Raw genomic sequence first — 20,387 nt, 5'->3', positions numbered from 1 at the left:
TTGCAAAAAGTTACCAGTAGCTACCCGCTAGCTAGCTAGCTTTGTTGGTCCAAGTAGTGGGTAGGCTAGCCTCGTGCTTCGCCGGAGTCCGCCGAATACAGTCCTTACCTACAATAATTACCTACAATAACCTTCAATAACTACCTGAGTAAGCTACCTATAATACCAAACTACAATACCTACCTACAATCTAAATACATGGTTTAAGCTTAACTCAACACCATATAAGAAGCCAAGCTTACCTTTCATAACGCAGCAACGATTAAACGTTTAAGATGAGGGAGGACTATCATTTGTGACTAACCGCCTCGATTCGGTCTTATGTAGCAACATTTTAAATGGTGTTTTGACATTGGATAAAAAAAGAGACTAAGAGCTACAAAATGGTATATCACACACTGCAGTTGACGAACAATGGGAAAGATTTTTTATTTTTTATTTTATTTTAGTCATTTTAGCAGACGCTCTTATCCAGAGCGACTTACAGTTAGTGAGTGCATACATTTTTCATACTTCTGCATTGAAACTTGATTAACTTGTAACCTCACTTTTGAGAAAATGACCCTGGAAAGCTCTTCTATGTGTACACTTATTCAGCATTGTTCACACCCTCTTAAGCCTTAGCCCCACCCATCTCTTTAAGGATTCACATGTGAGGCCATGTGCTAACAGAGTGAGTAAGGTAGTAAACAACCAACAATTTCAAGACTAAAAGTGGTTTAAGTAGTAGCCTAAAAAACTCCAGGTAAAAACACACTTTATCTACTCCTTGGCCTATATCCTAATCTGACTTTGAAAGTGTCCAGATAAAAATATTGTATAAATATTTTAGGATTATTAGATGACACTTTCCCAGACACTTGTCTAAATTGATGGGTCATGTGAAAGAAATGCTATAATCACCCCCCAGCCACATCTAGTTAAGTGAATGGGTCACAATTGTCTAGACATGTACACATGTTCATGAAATACAATAGATGGCTGTAATCACCCCCAGACACACCTGGCTAACTTGATGGGCCATGTAATCATTGTAATCATCATTTGTTTAGACATGTAGCTAGCTAGCTAGCTAAACAATTAACCATAATCCCAACCCATAGCTACAGTAAAAACGGATTGTCATAGATAGCCACCATGCGTGAAATGCTGGAGTATGAATCTGCAGGTAGCTAAAGCTAACCAACTAGGTTCAATGTTAGCTAGCTAGCTAATATTAGGCTATAACTTGCAATGCAAATGGCTTTCTGAGATACTAGTAATATTACTACACAGATCAAACACGTATTGTTAGCTAGCGATCCAGCAAGCTAACGTTCGTTAGCTAGTGAACAGTACGCTTTAACTTGCAATGAAAATTACTTTCTGACACAATTAGAAATGTATAATATCTGAAAATGTAGCTACATTTTACATTTACATTTTAGTCATTTAGCAGACGCTCTTATCCAGAGCGACTTACAGTTAGTGAGTGTATACATATATTTATTTTTTTCATACCCCCCGTGGGAATCGAACCCACAACCCTGGCGTTGCAAACGCCATGCTCTACCAACTGAGCTACATCCCTGCCGGCCATTCCCTCCCCTACCCTGGACGACGCTGGGCCAATTGTGCGCCGCCCCATGGGTCTCCCGGTCGCGGCCGGCTACGACAGAGCCTGGATAGACTCTTACCCACATACATGGATGAATGCTTCATGGCAGCGTGTCTTTTCAGTCTGGTTTGTAGCTAGCTACAGCTTGTTTGGCCCGTTGTTGTGTCAAGCTACTCCTGTTCACACTGACCGTGTGCAGAAAGTAGACCATCACAACTTTTTCCAATTATCTTTGTCGATAGCGCCTGCTAAATTCTGGGCAGCAATGTTGTTGAGAGCAGTAGCAACACTTTTGCAGTTCTCCATGGCTAACGTTATATCTTTCAAAAAAGCAGCGGTAGCAAGGATTATCTACACTAAGGAGCTCATGTTATAGACAGAATCGTGCTACATGGCAGACCAATCTGAACTAATCTCTCGGCATGTCCAGCCCAGCCATTATCTCAGCCAATCATTGCTAGCGGGAAGGTTCCTGTCTTTTTCCGTGGCTAAACCAACTAGGCTCGTAATTTAACAATTGTATTTGTATTTAAAGATGGCATACACGTTTGTTATTAAGGCACATGACAGTTCACATGTTCCAGAAGGCATTTCTGCCAAAAAACACATTTTGGTCAAATAAAAAAACTTTCAAATGCCTCTCCTGTGAGTGCGACATATGCTTAGCTTCTTGAAACGGGTCATATTTTTTTAATGAGCATTGCCTTATTTCTATTACAGCATATTGGATGACTATCATTCATATTCCATTCACCCAGCTCAATGTAACATTGATAGGTTTAGGCTACTACATGATACTCTAATTTTCACCATACCCATCAATAAATTAATAAAACCAAAAGCTTGCATTGACTTGGAAGAGTTCCAGTGTTGGATAGCCATAGCCAGCTAGCTAACATAGCATCCCTCTCTGTTTGAACCAGGTGTTTGAGTAGGCTAAACTAGCTAGCTGCTTTCCCAAGCTAAGTAAGTTAAAGTTAAAGTTAAATAAAATACACCAATATATAGCTAGCTCTCTCTCTATCTCTCTTTTGCTTCTCCTTAATTATTGTCTTTCTTTCTCTTTGAGTGCTAGCTAGCTGTAGCATATGCTTTCAGTTCTAGATTCATTCTCTGATTCTTTGACTGGGTGGACAACATGTCAGTTCATGCTGCAAGAGCTTTGATAGGTTGGAGGACGTCCTCCGGAAGTTGCCATAATTACTGTGTAAGTCTATGGAAGGGGGTGAAAACCAAGAGCCTCCTAGGTTTTGTATTGAAGTCAATGTACCCAGAGGAGAACGGCAACTAGCTGTCTTCCGGCTATACGATGGTGCTACCCTACAGAGTGTTGTTGAGGCTACTGTAGACCTTCATTGCAAAACAGTGTGTTTTAATCAATTATTTGGTGACATTTGAATATATTTAGTATAGTTTAATCTAAAAAGGATAACTTTTTTAATGGTCCTCCCCTTCCTCCACTGAGCCATATCAAACATAACATATCATACTAATTTGAGTGTTTCGGATTTACATTTGCTATGTTACGTCTAGTCTATGATACCAGTAGCTGTAGTTCCCCAAGACCAGAATTGAAGAACACTGCTCTATGGTATAGTATAGTATAGTATAGTATAGCATAGTATAGTTCCAACACCGCTTCAGATACCAGAACTAGAGGCCTGTAACTTTACTAAACCCTGATTACAAAATTACCAACTTTCAAGTGTGACTTATTGAACAAATTCCCATGGGCTCTAAGCTCAAATCCATGACTCTCTCTCTCTCTCTCCCGAGCCTCCGACTTAATTAGAATATAATGATTATAAACGGTCCCATCATCAAGGCCTTAATCAAAACAAAACTTTCACTTTCCAAAATAGGCCTCCAATGAGCTAGTAGTATTAAAATGAAGCGCGCTATCATGTTTCTTGGTAGCGGGAAGATGAGAATGCTGCAGAACGTATTGGGGGGGGGGGGGGGGTGATGATTTCGAAATCCTATCAGGGGGAACCAAGGTGGCACATTGGCATTCATTATCAGTCAGTGTTTCATCAAGAGCTGGAGTGATTAAGTAGCAAATTGAGGAGCTTGTCATTTCTCGAAATTGAGTTTGTTGTGTGTGTGAGCAAGGGTTATTATTCATTTCCATCTCACAGCAGTTTTATGAGTAAGGTTCTAATTCTGTTATTTTTACAAGACTAAAGTAGTTTCTTTAACCATTTTGTTTGACAATTGAACCAAATTGGATTGCCAGATTTATCGCTTTGCTCAAGCTGAGAGAACATTTAAAGCTGCAATATGTCACTTTTTGGGTGACCTGACCAAATTCACATAGAAATGTGAGTTATAGATCTGTCATTATCATTGAAAGTACAGTACGTCTAAGAAGTGGTATATTTGTTCTATGTGCGCTATTTCTATGCTTCCCGTGCTTAAGTTGGTTATTGAAAAGATGGAAAATATATTTCACAGCGGTTTAGATGGTACAATGAGTAAAGGAGTTAAAGCCAGGTACGTGAACCATTTACACCATCCTCTTCTGAGCATCAGAAATATTCAAAAACCTTGTGTGTCAAGCAAAATCTGTAAGCAAAATCTTGTCATTACAGTAGGTAAATCTGAATACGAAAGCCATTAAAGATTTCAGAGAACTCCAACTGTGTTATTCACAGGATTCTGACACTAAACATAGCTTCAAGTAGCTAACTGTTCAAATGATGATGAAGGTCTGCCTGGAGAAAGACAGTGTGTGATATACACTACCAGTCAGAAGTTTGGACACACCTACTCATTCAAGTTTTTTTTTTACATTGTAGAATAATAGTGAAGACATCAAAACTATGAAATAACACATATGGAATCATTTAGTAACCAAAAAAGTGTTAAACAAATCAAAATATATTTTATATTTGAGATTCTTCAAATAGCAACCCTTTGCCTTGATGACAGCTTTGCACACTCTTGGCATTCTCTAAACCAGCTTCATGAGGTAGTCACCTGGAATGCATTTCAATTAACAGGTGATGCTTAACATCAACTGTTCAGAGGGGACTGTGTGAATCAGGCCTTCATGGTCGAATTGCTGCAAAGAAACCACTACTAAAAGACACCAATAAGAAGAAGAGACCTGCTTGGGCCAAGAAACACGAGCAATGGACATTAGACCGGTGGAAATTTGTCCTTTGGTCTGGAGTCCAAATTGGAGATTTTTGGTTCCAACTGCCGTGTCTTTGTGAGACGCGGTGTGGGTGAACGGATGATCTCCGCATGTGTAGTTCCCACCGTAAAGCATGGAGGAGGAGGTGTTATGGTATGGGGGTGCTTTGCTGGTGACACTGTCTGTGATTTATTTAGAATTCAAGGCACACTTAACCAGCATGGCCACCACAGCATTCTGCAGCGATACGCCATCCCATCTGGTTTGGGCTTAGTGGGACTATCATTTGTTTTTCAACAGGACAATGACCCAACACACCTCCAGGCTGTGTAAGGGCTATTTTACCAAGAAGGAGAGTGTTGGAGTGCTGCATCAGATGACCTGGCCTCGACAATCCCCCAACCTCAACCCAATTGAGATGGTTTGGGATGAGTCGGACAGAAGAGTGAAGGAAAATTAGCCAACAAGTGCTCAGAATTTGTGGGAACTCCTTCAAGACTGTTAGAAAAGCATTCCAGGTGAAGCTGGTTGAGAGAATGCCAAGAGTGTGCAAAGCTGTCATCAAGGCAAAGGGTGGCTATTTGAAGAATCTAAAATATAAAATATTTTTTTGATTTGTTGAACACTTTCTTGGTTACTACATTATTCCATATGTGTAATTTCATAGTGTTGATGTCTTCACTATTATTCTACAATGTAGAAAATAGTAAAAATAAAGAAAAACCCTTCAATGAGTAGGTGTGTCCAAACTTTTGACTGGTACTGTATGTGTTATAGAAATCATTGCGCAACCTTAGAATACATCATTCACCTTATCCATACATTTATTGTGTCTTGTTGGTACAATCAACAGGAAGGATGTAGTGATGTAGTAACAAAAACAAAAAGGTAGGTAAACGATGATCCCCGTTCGTGGTGAGTAGCCTAAAGTAACGCTCCCTATACTTTCAATACATTTTTGCGCAACAGTTGGGTAAACGCTCGCACAAAAAAAAGGGTGGGTAAACAGCGTGTATGGGCGAGAGTGTTATAAACGTGTGACCTGACCTGTAGGGTGTTGTTGTGGCTTGAAGCGGAGAGTTTGAAGGTGTACCTGAGGCGGGATTGTTGGGAGTTAATGCCAGAAGAAGTACTATTTGGTACATATATTGTAGGGGCCTTAGTTTGCTTAGTGTGCTTCATAGGGCGGCTGTGGTGCAGTCACACACTTTATTACACCATTTTCAGCTGACTTTGGTATTAGAACTGTCTGGTCTTTTCGGGTGAAGTATCAGTCCAGTAATGCAGTCATTTAGCTACCTTGGAACTTGGCACAGAACAGCTTAGAACTGAACTCTGTCCACTGACGCCTAGTAATGTAATCTACCCATCCATTCTATCCATGTTAGGTGTTGTCCAGTAAGGTTCCTGTGGTGTTTGGTATAGACACATCCCATCCTGTCATGTCTGACCCAGTTTGTGGCCATACAGATGGCCATATAGTACTACAGTGCATTGCAGTGGCCCAGTGGAGTGTCGGTCGGCTGTGTTTGTCACTGAGGTGCTACATGTCCACGCCGGCCCTGGCTTAGCCTCCAGCCATGAGTCTTTATGAGGCTTGACAGCGTGTTTACTTTGGACGCCATTTCCTAGAAGTTTCTGCATGGTTTGGCGCTCACTAACAGTTGATGGCCGGCCTCTTTATTGAATTAGTTCTGTCTCAGAGCATGAGAGAGAGGGAGAGAGAGACGTAGTGGTTTTTGTCCCCTAAAAACATCTACCCAAACCCCTTTCCCTACTCTCTGTCCTATTGAAAGGGTAATGAATTTCTGTTCTACACTCTGACATAGACACACACTGACCCTAACCCCATCACAAACATCAACAGAGTCAACTATTCAGGGGGTTATAAATTGTGGTCGCACTCAAGACACAAAGGCAGACAAACAGAAGTGGGGAAACTGGATGGATGTGTAGGGAATGGATGGATCAGCAGCACTGTGTTGTTGAGCTAGCGTTGTTGGAGAGATATTCTCTTATTGGCTCTGCTTTATCCTATTGGCACTATGCTTTATTCTATTGAGAAGCCTCTCTTTGGGATGTAATTTTTATCATAGGTACACTTCAACTGTGAGAGACGGAATCTAAAACAAAAATCCAGAAAATCACATTGTATGATTTTTAAGTAATTAATTTGCATTTTATTGCATGACATAAGTATTTGATACATCAGAAAAGCAGAACTTAATATTTGGTACAGAAACCTTTGTTTGCAATTACAGAGATCATACGTTTCCTGTAGGTCTTGACCAGGTTTGCACACACTGCAGCAGCAACCTTCTCCCATTCCTCCTCTGGATCATCCAGATGGTCATTGGCAAACTTCAGAAGGGCCTGGACATGCGCTGGCTTGAGCAGAGGGACCCTGTGTGCGCTGCAGGATTTTAATCCATGACGGCGTAGTGTGTTACTAATGGTTTTCTTTGAGACTGTGGTCCCAGCTCTCTTCAGGTCATTGACCAGGTCCTGCCGTGTAGTTCTGGGCTGATCCCTCACCTTCCTCATGATCATTGATGCCCCACGAGGTGAGATCTTGCATGGAGCCCCAGACCGAGGGTGATTGACCGTCATCTTGAACTTCTTCCATTTTCTAATAATTGCGCCAACAGTTGTTGCCTTCTCACCAAGCTGCTTGCCTATTGTCCTGTAGCCCATCCCAGCCTTGTGCAGGTCTACAATTTTATCCCTGATGTCCTTACACAGCTCTCTGGTCTTGGCCATTGTGGAGAGGTTGGAGTCTGTTTGATTGAGTGTGTGGACAGGTGTATTTTATACAGGTAACAAGCTGAGATTAGGAGCACTCCCTTTAAGGGTGTGCAGGGTGTGCTCCTAATCTCAGCTCGTTACCTGTATAAAAGACACCTGGGAGCCAGAAATCTTTCTGATTGAGAGGGGGTCAAATACTTATTTCCCTCATTTAAAATGCACATCCATTTTTTGTTGTTATTCTGTCTCACTGTTCAAATAAACCTACCATTAAAATTATAGACTGATCATTTCTTTGTCAGTGGGAAAACGTACAAAATCAGCAGGGGATCAAATACTTTTTTCCCTCACAATGACTAAAATGTAAAATGTAAAAATGTAGTGATAGCTAGGGTCTATTGACCCATTGATGAAGCGAGAAAAGACACACACAAACATGCCCACGCTACCCACTAATGCACACACACATCCCCATCCTCCTTTCCTCCCACTTCTTCAAAGAGAAGACCAAAATATGGTTTCTTCCATTTCAACACTTTGAAACATTGAGGTCTTCACGACCATTATTCAACTAAAGCCTTAATAACCCCATTCTGAATGAACTGACCTTGATCACATGCTAGTTGTAGTGTGCTAGTGCTCTAGCCAAGATTTCACATGCTCTTAATCTCACCATCTGTAACAGATCCGGACGCCTCAGGAACACTATGGCACTAGTGACAGATATGGAAACCAGAGGCAGGATAATCTCCCAGTTAGCACTTTACATCCCCATTGTACTAATCTCAATTCAGAACCCATTCAGATTAGGTCAGTAAAATGATAATGCTTCATCCATCGCTCATAAAGATTAGTCATCACAATGATAATCCCAAATCAAAGCCCAAACATTATTTAATGGTTATCGGGTGGTGATATACATTATATGCTAATAGATAAGTAATGTATGCTTTTATGCTATATAGTTAATGTTAATCATTACCGAGATATCAGCATCTGTAAAATGGTGTCTTGGGAGACCAGTATACAGTATTCCTCGGTCATTGGTTGTGGCCTGAGGGAGAAGAAACAGTGAAGAGAAAAGACACTGGGATCAATAAAGCCCACACGAGATCGATATTAGGCCACAATGTTTATTCAGTAGTGTTGTTTCAACGTATAGGTACAATACTGTCTGCTTTTGTAAGACTAAAAAAAAGTGACCATTACAGTCATCTGTGCTCACAGAATGCCAGTCATTATCATCATCCTCCTGGTGTAACGTACGCACCTCCTTACGCTCTCCGAGAGAGCAAGTACATTTCCAAATGGTAGGCACTTTGAAGGTTTAAAACTTTTGTGAATATGCATTTATATATATAATATATATCTTTTTGTATACTAATAAGCAATTGGACTCAATGGTCAAGTCTCTAATAGAAATAAAAAGCTAAAAAAACTAAGAAAAGAAAATGAGAGAGAAATGTGGCCATAATGGGAGTATGTTTAAGCAATGGTGAGAATACTGTGAGTCTTTGGGTTTTGCGTATGCAGTTTAGTACCTATCTTTTCTATGATAAGCTGAGAGGATGAGCGAGAGAGAGAGGTTGCAGGCAGAAGCTGGAGGGTATAGCAGAAAGGGGAGGAAGGAGGAGGAAATGAGGGAGAGAAGGAGGAGGAGGGGATGCAGGGAGGATGATGGCCTCGTGGGTGGTTGGAGATCAGATGACAACGTCTACTTCACATTAATGTACATCTCAAAGGCAACTTCACAACCTGTTGTACCTTTCATGCAGAGGTGACCGTTTCAATGAGAGAGGATGGCAACAACAGGTCAATCCCATGGTGTATTTCTCTATGTCTTGTTCCTGGTAACCAACCTCACACTCTCTGAGAATCGCTCAAAGGAGAGCTCCTCACCACTAAACGGAGGAAGGTGTAATCAGCAAACTGCGGGCCAGCACTTACGTTATGTATTGGCCTTAGCTCAAGTCAAAATGCTGTGACTGACCACAACACTTGAAACCTTAGATAAAGGATCCAAAGTTCCATTTCCCTCTAATGACTGGATCTGAATCACCGTGGTTCGCACAGAGCCGACTATTTTCAATGGGCAGCTGGTGCGTGTCCAGTAGCACAGAAAAGGCTGTCAGAGAGGATCTCCGGGCTAAACCATCGACACGGGGAGACAAAAACACTGGCAACACAGTGGAGTGAGAAAAAGGGGGGGGCGGCCGAAAGTTCGACTGGCGCTGGTCCAATCTGATTACATGGAGGAGATGGAGAGAGTGCTGAGGATGAGAGGAGCAGGGGCAGGTGGGACAGGCAGAGTAAACTAGGGGGAGACACTGGGCGTGGCAGGGGGCCAATGCCCCAGAGCCAAATTTAACCCCAAACATAGTAAACACTCAGAGCTGAACGAGACCAGCAGAGAAACAATGCAGTGAATGTGCAATATGAAAAGTTGTATGCAATTAAATAAAATAAAATCATCCACAAGACATACTGTAAAGTAGGTATTATGTGTTTTTCTTGAGCCCCTGAATCATCTTAGCTTTTTAAGACCGATTACTGTGTTTTAACATGTATGCTGTATAAGAAATGATTTTGACCAAAAGAAACATTGAAAGAAAACAAACAAGACAAACAAAAAAGAAATGAAACGCTCAAGTTCCACTAGATTGATTGACATTGTAACCTGAAGGGAGAACATTTACATTGACAGTTTTCAGCATTAATATGAAGATGAAAAAGCTTCATGAAAACTACAAAGGCATTTAGTTTTTTTTTACAACTGAGAAAAAAATATAAATGAATGAAATACACCTTTTAAAGATCAACGTCAGACATGCTAGGACAATATATTTTTATAGGATTGATACAGAATAATTATATTCAATTATTTCCACTTTTAAAACATTTCTTTACAAATACATAATGCTACAGTTAAAAAGTAGTCAGCGACTAAAAACAGCTCCTTTGACAGAAGACAGATGCAATAGTTTTTTCTCACCTTTACAGATTTTTAAAAATGTTTTTCTATTTTTTTGCCTTTTCAAATAATACACAAAATGTTTAAATACACTGAGATTTGCCATAAAATAAGCCATGCTTGGCTTTTCATAAAAAAAAGAAGAAAATGTCTAAATTACAATACTCTATGCAAAAGCTTTCCTTTATGTAATTTTTCCTCAATCAACTTTTTTCTTTTTTTGTTGTTGTTACAGTATATTTGAACAGGTTTTGTCGTTGTCATGGACTGCTATAAACTGTCACTCTGATTTGTCAATCTTCTCACGAGGGGGCGGGGCTTTATGCATAAAACTCCTTGGTTGGGGCCTTCTGATAGGCTGCCCCGGAGGGTTTCCTCTCTCCCAGGTCGTAGCTGCCCTCATCCTTCTTCCTCATGCGGTAAACCAAGAGGAGGATGAGGAAGATCGCGAAGAGGAAGCCAATAACTCCACCCGCAATGACAGCTGTGGACAGAGAGGAAGAGGTCAGAGGTTAGAGGTCAAAGGCTATTCAGAGGACATTAAAGCTTATTGCATTTAGAGAGGGAACTTTGAATGCACTGTACCCTTTCTTACGCAATCCCCCTATCAAGCTACTCAACATTACTCCCAGGACATGCCCTTGTTTCCCGCGTGTTAACTATTTAAATAGGATTTAATAATTCTTCCAATTATACTTGTATGAGATTTCTTTATAGCCTTGTGGCGAAACAATCTCCCCTCTGCTCCAGTTTTATTTCCACATGTTAAACTGGTGCCTCGGCCCCATGGGTAAAAAGAAACCTGGCACGCTTCCAGCCAGAAACCGTGTGGCGCCTCGGTGTGGAGCGGATAAATGTAAATTAGATTACAGACAATTGGAGTTTGTGGGAGCCATAGGGGACAGAAAGAGGAAAGGTAGCGGTATAGAGGACAGGAGGAGGTTAGCTAGCCAGATCTGTTTCCACACAGTGGGCCTGGGCCTCCTGATCTCTGGGTTTTACATTACTCTAATCCAGAGTATACACAGCCTTGTGAAGGCCAGGGTTTCAGTGGATGTGGCCAACATGACAATAATTGAAAACAGAGATAAAAGTAGTGTAGCTAGCAGACAGTTTGAAAAGTCAGGGCCTCACGTCTCTACATGACAGGTAATTTGAGCAATTTTGAAATACAATAGTTAGACAAATATTCAAGGTTGGATGTAAGTTTTCTACATTGCAAACTTTGGAATAAACAACAAAATCCAAATGAGCAAAGGTGGCAAACTGGATGGATGTTTGTGGGATATATTTCCACCACGACTGTATTGATATCCCTATTTATCCTCATCCATGTCACTTTTCCCAGTAACTATCAGATGGATGTCAGAACAAAGGGGAACTGAAGTGCCAATCCATTTGTAACACTCTACATGTTTATCTCCGACACTGAAAGGAAAACAGCATCAGAGTGCCATTTCCAGTGAGTTCATTTTCCTAGTTTGGATTTCATTAGAAGTGAATTAACACTAAATTGGAGCAAACTGTGCTATGAACTCTGGAAGGTCCCACTGAGGGGTAGAAATGTATTTTATATATTATTTTCAGAAGCTGTAGAGAGCATGAGAGACATGGGGAGAAAATGTCCCTTGGATTATAGTTACAGCACCATTACTACACTGACCTACTAACAGCATGATTAAGGAATTTGGATCTGTTCAGGAAATAAATACAATGTACACTGAGTGTACAAAACTGCTCTTTCCATGACATACCGACCAGGTGAAAGCTATGATCCACTATTGATGTCACCTGTTAAATCCACTCCAAATCAGTGCAGATGAAGGGTAGGAGACAGGTTAAAGAGACAATTGAGACATGGATTGTGTATGTGTGCCATTCAGAGGGTGAAATGGCAAGACAAAAGTTTTAAGTGCCTTTGAACGGGGTATGGTAGTAGGTGCCAGGCGCACCTGTTTGAGTGTGTCAAGAACTGCAACGCTGCTGGGTTTTTCAAGCTCAACAGTTTACCGTGTGTATCAAGAATGGTCCACCACCCAAAGGACATCCAGTCCACTTGACACAACTGTGGGAAGCATTGGAGTCAACATTGGCCAGCATCCCTGTGGAACGCTTTCGACACCTTGTAGAGTCCATGCCCCAACAAATTGAGGCTGTTCTGAGGGCAAAATGGGGGAGCAACTCAATATTAGGAAGGTGTTCCTAATGTTTTTTACACTCAGTGTATAACAGCAATGTTATAACAATTATATTACCGATTATTAGGTGTTATATGGCAGAGCATATATGAAGTTGCTGCATAAGCTAAAGATGCTAAAGATGCAGCAAAGATGCAACCAACAAAACACGGCAGACATCCAAACGCGGATTATCTTGTCATCAATCTTGGCAGCAGACACATTTTAGCATCGCTCCAGACCCAGCATCTGACCTACTTCATAATCAACATTGTAATCAAGAATTCAGAAATAAAATGGCAGTGTAATTACCTGATAATCATCAAAAAAATGTGACAGCTCACAACCCATAATCAGCATTTAGATGTGTAGACACAGGTGCAAAGACTGCACACTGTAGCCTGTGTCGAGTATGAAAATGGTGAACCCCTGTGCTGCTGTACATACCTGCCAGCACCTCTGTTCTCTGGAAGAGGTTTTCCGAGCGAACATCGATGGGCTCCAGGGGGGAGCTGGGGGTGCTGGTGGTGCTGGTGATCTGGTTCTTGCGCACGTCCTCTGTGACGGGTACTGGGGGCTGGGAGGAGAGAATGGAAGAGTAGCGATGGTGGGATACAGGTTTTTTACAAACATAAAGGCCAGGAGAATGGAAGTTAGAGATGGAGGGATATGGTTTATGTACTAACATAGATGCCTGGTTCCATTTGGGTCTCTAGCCCCGAAACCAGGGCCAAGTAAAATCACTCGCAGGACGGATTTGGCCCGAGGGCCACCTGTTGCAGACCCCTGCCCTACACCTTCCGTGTTCACAGATCTGAAAAGACTGGATAGGAGAAAGCAACATGGCAGAAGCCACACTAATACTATTGGAGGGTTTGGTGGAGTCTTTACTGTATTGCTTTCACCTCCCTGGTGTCTTCATGTGTACATATTGAATGGTAAGGGATTAGAGGAAGGAGAAAGGGACCACAACGGAACCAGGCCAGTGTCCTTTGACTCTGCTGAAAGGCCAGTGACTGCCCCTAAACTAAGAAATAATCTAGGCCATCACCCAACACACCAAAGGGGGGTCCAAGAGCTGATGCTGTAGTGTTCCAAAATGGGAGATTATGACTGTTGATTCAGTAATCCAGCATAATGTACAACAAACCACAGCAACATCAGGAGCCTAGATGACTGCTTGATCCTTATCCCCAGAGGAACCTCTTGGAGGGTATTATCATCACTGCATTAGAGGGATTTGATGACATGCTATGTTAACGAGTTAAGATTTCTGGCTGATGGTTTATACTCTTCATCTGTGGGCAGACCAAAGATCATAGATCACTATCTAGCAAAATGCTTTAATATTAGTGTGCTATTAGGGCTCTATTACCAATGACTACTTTTTATGTATAGAATTCCAGCATCGGGGTCAATGCATGTTCAACTGTTATTTTGGGTGTGGAAAGGCCCCTATAGAAAATAGTAGGCAATTTCCAATCTTACAATATCTACCATATGTGGCAAAAAAGGACTGGTTCTAGGGCAGTTCGGGCAAATGCCCATCTTTAGCTTAGTGGGCCAGTCTAAATGGTTGTCATGTTCACTCACCTCTGTTCTGACTGGCTTCCTGGGCGTTTCCCTAGGCAGGTCTTCTCTGGGCATGTCTGTCTCCACTCTGGGAGTGAAGTCTTTGGTGGAGTCCTGGGTGGGTTCTGCTTTGGGCGCAATGTACAGCGTGCTCACAGTCACCGCCTCCTCGATCACCTCCTCAGCAATGCCTGCAGAGCAAGATGAGGAGATAGCACTGTTGTACTACTTCACCAGCACTCAATTACTTTCAGTTGAATGTCTGTCTATGTTTGAGTCTGTATCTAAGTGAAATCAGGCTTTTCATAATAACTTTTTATAACTACCGTACATTCGCATTCATAATTCAATCACAACAGACAAGGCCACCTCCTGATATTCTAGAATGGGAACAGGTGAAGGTAAAGTGAGTCTGGTTTCTTTTCACTGGGAACAGTGTTCGCTACAGTTATCAAAGCTCTTTCATACAGCCTGCTTTGTTTTGGCCATCTGTCTGTTGTTAAAAGTTTTGTAAAAGGGGCTTCAATACCTAAGTAAGACCTCAGTTCTACAGACATGTCAACTCTGGGTGAAAAGCCAATGAATCCTTTAAAGACACAGTATACAGAAATTATATTTTGTGTGTGTGCGTGAGTGCCAGCCTGCCTGCCTGTTTATGTTGACCCAGTTGAAGGCCACTGTGACCTGACTCTTACCTGATCCTGACCCTGAGTTAAAGTCGTCGTCATCTTCAGGGTAGTAACCCCCGGACCCTATGTCGTCAATGAAAAGTTCATCCACTTCGGATGACGACTTGGCCGCGTCCGCTGTCTGAAAGGGAGAACAACAGAAATGTAAGCACTGAGTTGCATTGAAAAGTGAACACCAATGTTCTTCTCACTTGACTCAAAGCCATAGTTGACCCAAAGATACTTGCATTAGTAGTTTCAGCATTACAGTATGTTCTGCCAATTTTTGTTATTTGCTTGAACATTGTAGTCCATGTACCTCAGAGGGCACTTGTCTCAACAAACCACGCTGGACTATATAACTGTCTCAGAGTCATAACACCACTCTGTAAACAGATTACCATTAAATTAGACGTCTAGCTCCGCCCACCATCGTTGCCAAGGTAAAAGTCCATAGAAGTGTGTGTGTTTGTCTTACAGCTTAACGGACTGGCCAATAGAAAAGCTGAAATTGAACAATGCTGTTTGTGTGACTTGCAAAGGCATCAACCCCCTCAAGACTATAGAATGCTACTCAACAAAATGTTGTCATCCATCCTCAATTTCCTTTACACACAACTTCATATAAACTCAGTGAAATTACTGCACAATGGACAAAACATTGCCATCATTGTCATGTGTGTGTGTGTACATGCCTTCGTGCGTGTGTGCATTAAGTGGAATAGCTAGGTAGGCCCCATGGCAACCTCCATTCAACCTCACTCTGAGCCCGAACGTGATGTCCTCTCCATACTGATGCTGCTTTAGAAAAGGGCCACAAAAGATGGCCAACAATAAATCATCCCTGCGTTGCTAGTGCTTGTGTGGTGGTGGTGCACCAATGTTTTTTGTCCCGTTGGGATTATATTTTACACTCATTGCTTTTTCAGAAAAGGCCGGGGAAGAAAGAATGTTGGAGGACAAAACATAAGGGATTACACTTTTTTCGGAAGGAAGCTGTGATAAGTTGGTTTGTGTTGTTGTGTGTGTGTTTGTGTGTGTGTGTTGGTTCTTCTACCCTTGTGGGGGAACTAAAATCCCCACAAGGATAGTAAAATAAGAAAATTCTCCCTCGTGTGGACATTTCCCACGTCCGCATTAGAACAAAGGCTATTTTAAGGTTAGGGTTAGAATTAGGGTTAGGGGTTAGGTTTAGAAGTTAGGTTTAGGGTTTGGGTTAGGGTTAAGGTTAGGGTTAGGGAAAATAGGATTTTTAATATAATTTTTGTTTAGGTCCTGACAAGGATAGAAGAACAAAACGTGTGTGTGTGTGTGTCTATGTATGGTTGCCTGTTTTACTTTGACTGCAATAGGTGTACAATGGAGTGTATAAAACAGCGAACTGAGTCTATGGGAGTGAGTGTGAACATAGCTCCTAAATGCCTCGGGTGTGGGGGTAAAGAGTGTGTTTGAAGGTCTGTCTGCCTCTCTTCAAAGAGCAGCCTAACACTCTCCGCCGTCACAAAGGGGCAGGTTTGCGGTGGTGAGCATTGGTGAAAAGAGAGGGGATGATAAAACAGAACAATATCTGCCTCCCCTCCAAAGGAGCAATGACTTTCCAAGAGAAAGGCATTCAGGCCAGAGCTGGTTGATCAAAGGATGAATTTGATCAAAGCAACTTGATTTTAACCTCGCTGCCTATTCTGTTTCACCAGCCCCCCAGTTCAGTTCACTAGCTGGGCCCACACATCACTATGCATCAGTAATAATACAATGAATGAACCAAAGGATGGAGCCCACAAATCAAGCCACAAGAAAGGGCCCTAATGAGATAGAGGCAATTGAGGCCACACACTCATGCTCACAAGCACACACGCTCAGGCACACAAATGAATGCACACACACGCGTGTACCCACCCACATTATTCAATACAGCGCTAATCTAAAGAAAGTGAAACTAAACAATGACATTGCTATAATGTGCATGGCACAAAGAGCAAGATAATAGTGAATCAATTCAGATGTTAATTCTAGAGCGGAAATTGTGAGTAAACTCCTGCCTCTTATCACTATTGACATGTTTAACCTTCCAGGAAGACTTGCATTTGAATCCTTATCACAAGCTGGGAGTTCAAGCCTGGAACCCCTAACAAAGGAGCACCCTCCTCATAGAAATATAATTTCTAGAATTAGGCTACTAGTAATTATTTTCTATGGCCATTCTCTCGTGTATGAAAACCCTCTTCTCCTTCCAGATACTGTCCATCTGTTTACTTTCTTTTCACAAAAAGTGAGAGGCCAGACAGAGTACCGGTTCTCTTTCAGCTCATCAACTCCACTAGTGTAAATGGCAATTAGCCTATTATAGCAACTGATGCTCAAGATGTGGTAGTTGTGTAGTGGGACTCCATAAAATCCCCCTCTTGTTGCTCTTCACAAACAAAGCCTACTCTACACATACTTTGACTACTACGCACTGGCATTCTTTGAAGTCAAGAGATAACGGGTTTCTTCCAAGCAGGCCATTTTCTGTAGAAAGACTATGGCTCTAGAGTGCGGACAGACATCTGTTAATGCTTCAAGCACACACACACACACACACACACACACACACACACACACACACACACACACACACACACACACACACACACACAGGCTCTGTGTGCTCGTAAATCCCCCCACAAGTGTTAATGACTATGTCTGGGGGTCATTGTCCACTTCCAGGTATGACCCTAACTAACACAGTGTGAGCTGTCGGCTGCAAAAAATACAATCCCTCTTCACTGGTATGAATGACTGGGAAAAAGCCCATCGAGAATCCACACAGCAAGTCAGAGCCTTAGCCGCCTTATCCTTAGCCGAGACCCTAACAAGCAACAAGCAGCACCTAGCCTAGCGCCTGACTGACAGAGAGACTGCGATAACAAGGGTCTAGCAGCACTGTGGCTTTTATTAGAACAGAACTACAGTTCCTACTGTCTGTCTGAACCTAATGAACTAGTGGCCAGCAGGAGGCTTGGTGGTGATGCAGTCGGTCTCCATGGAGAATGTACACTACCGTTCAAAAGTTTGGGGTCACTTAGAAATGTCCTTGTTTTCGTAAGAAAAGCAATTTTTTTGTCCATTAAAATAACATCAAATTGATCAGAAATACAGTGTAGACATTGTTAATGTTGTAAATGGCTATTGTAGCTGGAAATGGCTGATTTTTAATGGAATATATACATAGGCGTACAGAGGCTCATTATCAGCAACCATCAGTCCTGTGTTCCAATGGCACGTTGTGTTTGCTAATTCAAGTTTATCATTTTAAAAGGTTAATTGATCATTAGAAAACCCTTTTGCAATTATGTTAGCACAACTGAAAACTGTTGTGCTGATTAAAGAAGCAATACAACTGGCCTTCTTGAGACTAGTTGAGTATCTGGAGCATCAGCAATTGTGGGTCAATTACAGAATAAAAATGGCCAGAAACAAATAACTTTCTTCTGAAATTCGTCAGTCTATTCTTGTTATGAGAAATGAAGGCTATCCCATACGAGAAATTGCCAAGAAACTGGCTCTAACCAGAATAGAAAGAGGAGTGGGAGGCCCCGGTGCACAACTGAGCAAGAGGACAGTTTGAGAAACAGACGCTTCACAGGTACTCAACTGGCAGCTTCATTAAATAGTACCTGCAAAACACCAGTCTCAACGTCAACAGTGAAGAGGCGACACCGGGATGCTGACCTTCTAGGCAGAGTTGCAAAGAAAAAGCCATATCTCAGACTGGCCAATAAAAATAAAAGATTAAAGATGGACAAAAGAACACAGACACTGGACAGAGGAAGATTGGAAAAAAGTGTTATGGACAGACGAATCGAAGTTTGAGGTGTTCGGATCACAAAGAAGAACATTTGTGAGACGCAGACCAAATGAAAAGATGCTGGAGGAGTGCTTGATGCCATGTGTCAAGCATGGTGGAGGCAATGTGATGGTCTGGGGGTGCTTTGGTGGTGGTAAAGTGGGAGATTTGTACAGGGTAAAGGGGATCTTGAAGAAGGAAGGCTATTTACATATTTTTTACATTTTTAGTCATTTAGCAGACGCTCTCATCCAGAGTGACTTACAGTTAGCGAGTGCATACATCATTTTTTAAATTGTCATACTGGCCCCCCGTGGGAATCGAACCCACAACCCTGGCGTTGCAAACGCCGTGCTCTACCAACTGAGCTACATCCCTGCCGGCCATTCCATCCCCAACCCTGGACGACACTGGGCCAATTGTGCGCCGCCCCATGGGTCTCCCGGTCGCGGCCGGCTACGACAGAGCCTGGATACGAACCAGGATCTCTAGTGGCACAGTCTTAGACCACTGCGCCACTCAGTTTGCAATGCCATGCCATACCCTGTGGATGGCGCTTGATTGGAGCCAATTTCCTCCTACAACAGGACAATGACCCAAAGCACAGCTCCAAACTATGCAATAACTATTTAGGGAAGAAGCAGTCAGCTGGTATTCTGTCTATAATGGAGTGGCCAGCACAGTCACCGGATCTCAACCCTATTGAGCTGTTGTGGGAGCAGCTTGACCGTATGGTACGTAAGAAGTGCCCATCAAGCCAATCCGACTTGTGGGAGGTTCTTCAGGAAGCATGAGGTGAAATCTCTTCAGATTACCTCAACAAATTGACAACTAGAATGCCAAAGGTCTGCAAGGCTGTAATTGCTGCAAATGGAGGATTCTTTGACGAAAGCAAAGTTTGAAGGACACAATTATTATTTCTATTAAAAATAATGTATTTCTAACCTTGTCAATGACTACATTTCCTATGCATTTTGCTATATTTCCTATTCAAACTAATTTCATGTATGTTTTCATGGAAAACAAGGACATTTCTAAGTGACCCCAAACGTTTGAACATTAGTGTATATCGGGAAATAAATATAATAGACGAGGAAGAAGAGAGGGGGAGGAGAGAGGAGAGGCAGAAACGAGTGAGAGTGACAAGGAGGGAGAGTGACAGAGAGAGAGCGAGTGATATAGAAAGAGGAGAGAGCGAGAGAGAGAGAGAGAGAGAGAGAGAGAGAGAGAGAGATTACGCGCTGCAGTAGACAATCTGTTGCCTGCAGGTTGCTTTGCTAAAAGCCTGTTAAACCGTCAAGCCCATGGCTGGCGGTGTCCGAAAGCCAAAGAGGCTCTCACTATGGCGTGTGCAGTTAGCTGTAAGCTAGCGCTATTCTGAGAGGAGGTAGTTACAGTAGGGTGGGGGTGGGTGGCTATGGGTCGTGGGGGTAGTGTAGGGTAACTTGGGTGAGCCATCTTGACCCGTCTCTAATCCGTGTTGACACATTGCATTCACTTCTTACACGGTCAATATTAACTCACCCCAATACAGGGGAGACGGGAGGAAAAGAGTGTTCCTCAAAGGTATGCAGACACACGCGAAAACACTCACATACATTGGCTCTCACACACGCATGGGCTCGCACACAAAGTAAGGCTTACATCACTGACGGGAGTGGAAAGCAAGAGACAGAGGGCAGACAGTGCCTC

The 20,387-nt window shown here is 42.3% G+C and overlaps 1 protein-coding gene across 1 annotated transcript in view; it reads right to left on the bottom strand.

Moving 5' to 3' along the window:
- Positions 1-10,312: 10,312 nt before the first annotated feature.
- Positions 10,313-20,387, bottom strand: part of sdc2 (syndecan 2) — a 45,980-nt gene continuing 35,905 nt past the window's right edge. Inside the window, exons 2-5 of the mRNA XM_084158406.1 lie at positions 14,897-15,011; positions 14,223-14,392; positions 13,077-13,206; positions 10,313-10,936 (exon numbers count right to left, since the gene is read on the bottom strand). Of these exons, the coding sequence (XP_084014532.1) occupies positions 10,773-10,936; positions 13,077-13,206; positions 14,223-14,392; positions 14,897-15,011 (579 nt within the window). The 3' untranslated portion in view covers positions 10,313-10,772. The remainder of the gene's footprint in view (positions 10,937-13,076; positions 13,207-14,222; positions 14,393-14,896; positions 15,012-20,387) is intronic.

Source organism: Coregonus lavaretus (genome assembly GCF_964263955.1).
Source record: "Coregonus lavaretus genome assembly, chromosome: 3".
In the NCBI taxonomy this organism is placed as follows: Eukaryota; Metazoa; Chordata; class Actinopteri; order Salmoniformes; family Salmonidae; genus Coregonus; species Coregonus lavaretus.
This window is presented reverse-complemented; position numbering and strand designations above follow the sequence as displayed.